Source organism: Prenolepis imparis, unplaced genomic scaffold (genome assembly GCF_030444845.1).
Source record: "Prenolepis imparis isolate NDT839.2.m4 unplaced genomic scaffold, iyPreImpa1.0 SCAF_15, whole genome shotgun sequence".
Classification (NCBI taxonomy): domain Eukaryota; kingdom Metazoa; phylum Arthropoda; class Insecta; order Hymenoptera; family Formicidae; genus Prenolepis; species Prenolepis imparis.
Genome location: NW_028141173.1, coordinates 6,764,283 through 6,770,282, shown reverse-complemented (window position 1 = coordinate 6,770,282; position 6,000 = coordinate 6,764,283). Strand labels below are relative to the sequence as shown.

The 6,000-nt window shown below is 35.3% G+C and overlaps 2 protein-coding genes across 3 annotated transcripts in view; both read right to left on the bottom strand.

Annotated features, from left to right (window-relative positions):
- Positions 1 to 2,288, bottom strand: part of Exp (expansion) — a 17,938-nt gene extending 15,650 nt beyond the window's left edge. Inside the window, exon 1 of one of the 2 annotated variants that reach the window (XM_083055203.1) lies at positions 1,825 to 2,288. The gene's annotated coding sequence lies outside the window, so the exon portion shown is untranslated. The remainder of the gene's footprint in view (positions 1 to 1,824) is intronic. The other variant, XM_083055199.1, reaches the window with a different exon arrangement.
- Positions 2,289 to 4,314: 2,026 nt separating this feature from the next.
- On the bottom strand, positions 4,315 to 5,886 carry Rps13 (ribosomal protein S13). Its single transcript, XM_083055205.1, has 3 exons — positions 5,740 to 5,886; positions 4,891 to 5,018; positions 4,315 to 4,669 (listed from the first exon to the last, which is right to left on the bottom strand). The coding sequence occupies exons 1-3, from the start codon at positions 5,760 to 5,762 to the stop codon at positions 4,365 to 4,367; spliced, it is 456 nt and encodes a 151-aa protein (XP_082911331.1). The 5' UTR covers positions 5,763 to 5,886; the 3' UTR covers positions 4,315 to 4,364.
- Positions 5,887 to 6,000: the final 114 nt, after the last annotated feature.

Genomic DNA, 6,000 nt, shown 5'->3' with positions numbered 1-6,000 from the left:
AAGCAGTGGTATCAACGCAGAGTACTTGAAGCGCCTACCTCTTACAAGAGCTATTAGGTCTGGAATATTAATATCAAACTTAATGTCGAAATGTGCGATGTATTAGAATTTAGGATCAATGACGCGCTCGTCGTCACCCAGGCTCTCTCTCCCCCTCGAGCAGCACAATTACCGAAAGAGAAAAGGCGAGCACCGCGAAACGCGGCGAGGGGGAAAATGTTACGACATCGCACCGCGAAACGCTATACGCTCTCGCACGAAAACGATACTACTGGCAGAAATTTCGCGGCTTGCGCTCGCGAAAAGTTAGCGAGGCCGCTTTCCCGACAAGCTCGATGCTCATAACGAATTGCGAAGAGAGAGAGAGAGAGAGAGAGAGAGAGAGAGAGAGAGAGAGGGGGGGAGAGGGAGAGGGAGAGAGAAAGAGAGAGAGGGAGGGAGGGAGAGGGGGGAGAGAGAGAGAGAGAGAGAGAGAGAGAGAGAGAGAGAGAGAGAGAGAGAGAGAGAGAGAGAGAGAGAGAGAGAGAGAGAGAGAGAGAGAGAGAGAGAGAGAGAGAGAGAGAGAGAGAGAGAGAGAGAGAGAGAGAGAGAGAGAGAGAGAGAGAGAGAGAGAGAGAGCCTCCAAACGCAGCGTGTGTCGAATATCAAAGGGTTTGTTCTCCATTGCTGCACTGATGAACTAGTGCACTCTGGTGCAATAAAAGTTAAAGTGAGATAAATATATTTTGTTTCACTCTAATAACTTACTGCATCAGTATGCATTATAGTTCATCAATGCAGCAATAAAGAACAATAAACCCAAATAATCGTCCATGTAAAAAGAAAGAAGAAAAACCCAATGCAAAGTTGTTAAAGGTCTCCGCAAAGAGACTTCGTCTTCAGGCGACTTCTGGTTCAATAGATGACTTCGCGAACTGTATCAAGCCGTTCAGGCAGCGCGCAAACAAAACTCACTTTCACGTCGCTCGCTCGCTCGCTCCCTTAGGTTCTCCTTCTTCGCGTCTTTTTACTAGGAATGTAAGCGCAAATGTCGCACGTTCGCTCGCGGCGAGTTCGATGATGTCCACTGTCATCGAGAAATGGCACTTTTATCATTCATCGTATCATAGCGTGATATATAATTTGTGTACATTTATCTTTATATATACATATATATATATATATATATATATATATACAGGGTGTCTCATTTTAACTTTAACATTGAGATTTCTCGAAAACTAAAAGGTTTATATCGAAAAATATTTCGTACGAAAGTAGGATTTCGAGGGAGACGTCTTGTCGTAAGCATATATAGTCTTATTCTAGGTGGAGGTATTTTTGAAATTTCGAAATCATCAAATTACTTTTCTATACGAAACTATACATATAATTTTCTTACATAAATCGATTCCTCATAATATTTGGCATAAAAAATTGTTAGAGTGGAATAGTCGAAAAATGAATGGTTTACGAGATTCTTCATTCTGACAGATTTTGACAAAAAATATGAAATATCTCTACCTACGAAATTTGTCGATGGAAGTCTTTGTTTTCAAGAAACTTAATGCAAAAGTTAAAATAAATGGAAGACACGTACCCTGTATATATACCTTATTATATTTCCAATATTTTCATACTTATTATATATTTTCGATCTTTGCGGAAATCGCGAACGCATTCCGCTTAAAGGGGGGGGGGGAGGGAGGGGGATACCACCCCCGCGTTGCAGCGAGGTCGCCGCGTCCCCGTCAGAAAACTAACTCCCTTTCTCTCTGCGCTGTCAGTCGCCATATGTTTGCTCACGTTTCCCATAAATTGCGCGGGTTTCCTCTATCTACGTACCTTTCGGAGTGACACACAGCACCTGGTGAACAGTGGCACGTGGGGGGTTTGTTGTACGTGATCTCTTCCGTCGTCTTCGTTCTGCCTTCCAATATATGTTTCACAAATAATAAACTCGAGATAGGCACACACTCGCGCCGCTCGTCACCGCGACTCTCTCCTATCCATAATCGGCGAAAGTCGCGGTGGTCGACTGTGGTGTATGTGGCAATCCTTGGTCCGAATAAATATTCGACACTCGGTGGACACTATCATCGGCGACGCGGCAAACTCTTGACGACGATGATCTTCGCGGCGACGTCGAAGACGGCTATACGCGCATCCGTTGACAGTTGAACCTACGCGCGCCTCCGACAAAGAGAGAGAGAGAGAGTCTCCTTTTCACGGGAACGTATCGCCGTTCACTGCTGGACCATCGCGGCCAGACCTTGCCTGGTACCGCCGCGAGTGAGAGTTCGAACAGGACGTTCACCATCTTGAGCGAACCGCGCGCGCGCGAGCGGGCGCATGCGCGCGTGCCACCCCCTGCTGTCTACCTTCACCGCGCTGATGACGTCAAAAATAGGACAAGGAGCTGGTGGCCTTTGCTGTAAGGCGCGGCATGCAGGAGGGAAGAGGAGGAGGGGCCACTGAACTGTCCCCCTCGATGTCTTCTGGTCCGGACCTCGCCTCTCTTTATCTCCTGTCTTTGTCTTCCTTTCCTCCCGACGCCTCCGTCCTTTAGCGAACTCCCGAGCCGTTTAGCGAGGAAGGGAAACGGATACGCGCTGCTGGGAAATAAATATGTATTTTATATAAATTATATGAATATATATAAATAATAAAAAATAATAAAAATGATATTAAATATAATAAATAATAATATATAATAAAAACTTATAATATATATGCGTATGAAGCTAACAGAACGATAATATGCTTATAATTAATAAAATATATATATATATATATATGTATAATCATCGCGGAAAAGTCTTAATAAATAAATAAATCGTCAGAAAATCTTAATAAATCTTAATAAATATAAGTGATCAAAATAAAGAAATAATAATAGTAAAAAGAATTGTATAATTATAATAAATTTTTATCTTGAAAAATCTCTTTGAAAATTATATGAGCGCATATGAAAAGTTAATAAAGAGAGAGAGAGAGCAATGCTTCATTCATAAATATTAAAAAATAATAATAAAATATTAAAAAATATTTTTTAAAAAATAATATTAAAATAATATTATTATTAAAAATAATGTTTTATTTATTAATTAAATTATTTATTATTTATTAATTAAAATAATAAAATAACAATATTATTAAAATATTCTTTTAATATTATTATTAAAATAATATTAAAATATTTTTTCCTTCTTTTTCTATGTATGTACAACCGCATATGTGCTGCGAATTTGTGGTACCATATACGAGGGTGCATGCAGCAGATAAATTAAATTCTTGCTCGAAACTGGACTCGCGAAAAACGTAAGGTCATCAAGACGAATCCGAAGAATCACTCTCGCTCTCTTTGTTGAACGATCTTTATCCGGCATCTCAGGAATGCGGGAATATATACACGTTCGTGTCCATTTCATTGATAAAAAAATACATCTAGTTTTTTACCACTTAGCTAAAAATACGTTCAGTGATAGTCGCGTCATATAAATATTAATTTCGAAATTTTTTTTATCGTAATCATTAAAAAAACAATAAATTAAGATAGAAAAGAATTCGAAATTTTATTTTGCTTCTGTATATATGCATAACTGAGAAGAGAATTAATTTGCTTTTTATCCTTAATTATCCTTCGCGAAACTATTAAAATTTTTATGAATTAGTTCATGTATTCTTTATATATATGTATATATTTTTTTTTCTTTTTTATATATATTTATATTCTTTATATTTATCTCTTTATATATATATACACATATATATATATATATATATATATATATATATAAAATATTATGTAAGTCAAGTTCTGGTTTTGATTTCTTAACTCATAATACAAAAAAAATTCTTAATATTTTTAGTTTGCATATTTTTAACAAGACACGATTACTTTGCTTGGCTGTATTAATGAAACACATTCTATTTTGTTATATATTTGTCATCTCGCATTTGGTATGAAAATAAATAGTGCGAAAAATATCTTGTATTTGAAATATTCAAGGATTTCTTCATTGTTGTCCTAATAGATAAAATATTGACAATTAAAAAATTTTTTGTCATTTTCAATTTTTAAAGAAATATTAATAAATGAAATTGATTTAATACGAATGTAGATGAATAACCCTAAATATATTTTTAAATACAGCTCCTGCTTATATTGTATACAAATAAATTGAATGCTTTATATAATCAATCATATTTTTTAAGTAATCAGAAATTTTTCCCTGTAATTTAATTAAAACTATATGTGTATATATATATTTCTTGTATAAGTATAATATTAATTGTCAATATATTAACACTTACGGATTATGAGAAAGCAGGTTAGTGTTTCCAAAGTTTTATTTAAGCATAAATTGTAAATACAATAAAAATCAGGCTACAAGAGCACTGGCCGTCGAACTTTCATATTTCCAATTCGGCGGCAGAGATCCTTTCGCTTTGTAATAACGTGCCAGCCTATGAATTCTTGACTCAACAAGAATCAAACGGAATTTACTGTCCTTATCTTTACGATTTCGCTCCAAATGTTTGCGCACAGCGACTGCCTTTTTGATCAAGTAATATAAATCTTCCGGTAAATCCGGAGCTAAGCCAATGCTTTTCACAATGCGCAGGATCTTGTTTCCTGTACGGAATCGTACTTGTGCCACACCATGCGAATCACGAAGTATGACACCTGCAAACACAAATTTTCTTATTTTTTTTTCTTCATTTTTATTTCAATATAAGTGTCCAGTGATTAGCTATTATAAACTGACAAATTATCATACTCATATCAAAGAAAAAAGAATTCAAGATCTCTTGAGTAGTTTGCTTTCACATGTATTAATCTCGCCAAATGATAAGACATATATATATATATTTTATTTAATAATGTAAATATATTATTAATATTACCAATTTGAGACGGCGTGTGTCCTTTCTTTGCTAATTTGTAGATAAGTTCTTTGCAATCTTCTGGCGTCAATTTCAACCAGGTTGGTACACTTCGTCGATAAGGAAGCGCAGACTGGGATATACCCTTTCTAGAAAAAAAGAAAATAATAAATACATTATCTTTAATTCAATTTAGCACAGACAGATACTTTTAATATAACCGTGTTATAATAAACTAATATTTCTTTAACTAGTATCTTTATTAATATTGATAAGATACATAAAAAATATATTAGAAATAAAATTTTTCTCATAAATCTGATCTAAAAAGTTACAAAAAATAGAGATAATAGAGATTGAGAATATTTATTGTATTTTTTATGGGATTTACAATAAAAGTTTATGTGTGTGTGTGTGTAAATATACCATATGACACATCAATTCAATATAATCTAAACTCAATATATGTGCTTATATTAATAAGTGCAATTATGTCTATCAGGTAGAGAAAGATTAACGCCATAATACGCTATCATACACACTCACACATCGAAACTGTGTGACACACAAACACATGAAAGCTTATGATTCTGTAAACCGGCATACTTGATTCAACCTTCGAGCTACATGCTCGAAAAATTCAAATTTACTAAAATGCTCGACGATTACATATAAAGGAGCTGATAAATCGAGGCAAAAAGATTTAAGCGTAAAAAAAAGTGAAAAGTGAAATTACAGACACATGGTCGCCGAAACGTGGTATCTCGTTTCGGCGATGATGCCGTTAAAAATTGAGAGCATTGCAAGAAAACTCGAAAAAAAATAATATCGCGAATTAAATGTTAGCGATAAAATAATAAATATCGTTACCCGTGCGAGTGCATACGACCCATTTTGACGGATTTTCACAAACAGCAACGATGTGTCCACAGGGAAAGAAAAAGAAAAGGAACGGCAAGAGACAGTAACAGTAACGCCCTCTAACTAAAAGTTCAGCCATATACAACGCATTTATGTAGTTAGCATAGTCATATGCACGAAATATGGCATTCAATTGGACGTTGTTAATTGGTTGATCAAACACAGGATTCTCTGATTGGTCAATCATGCTAGTCACCCTAGGCACGGATC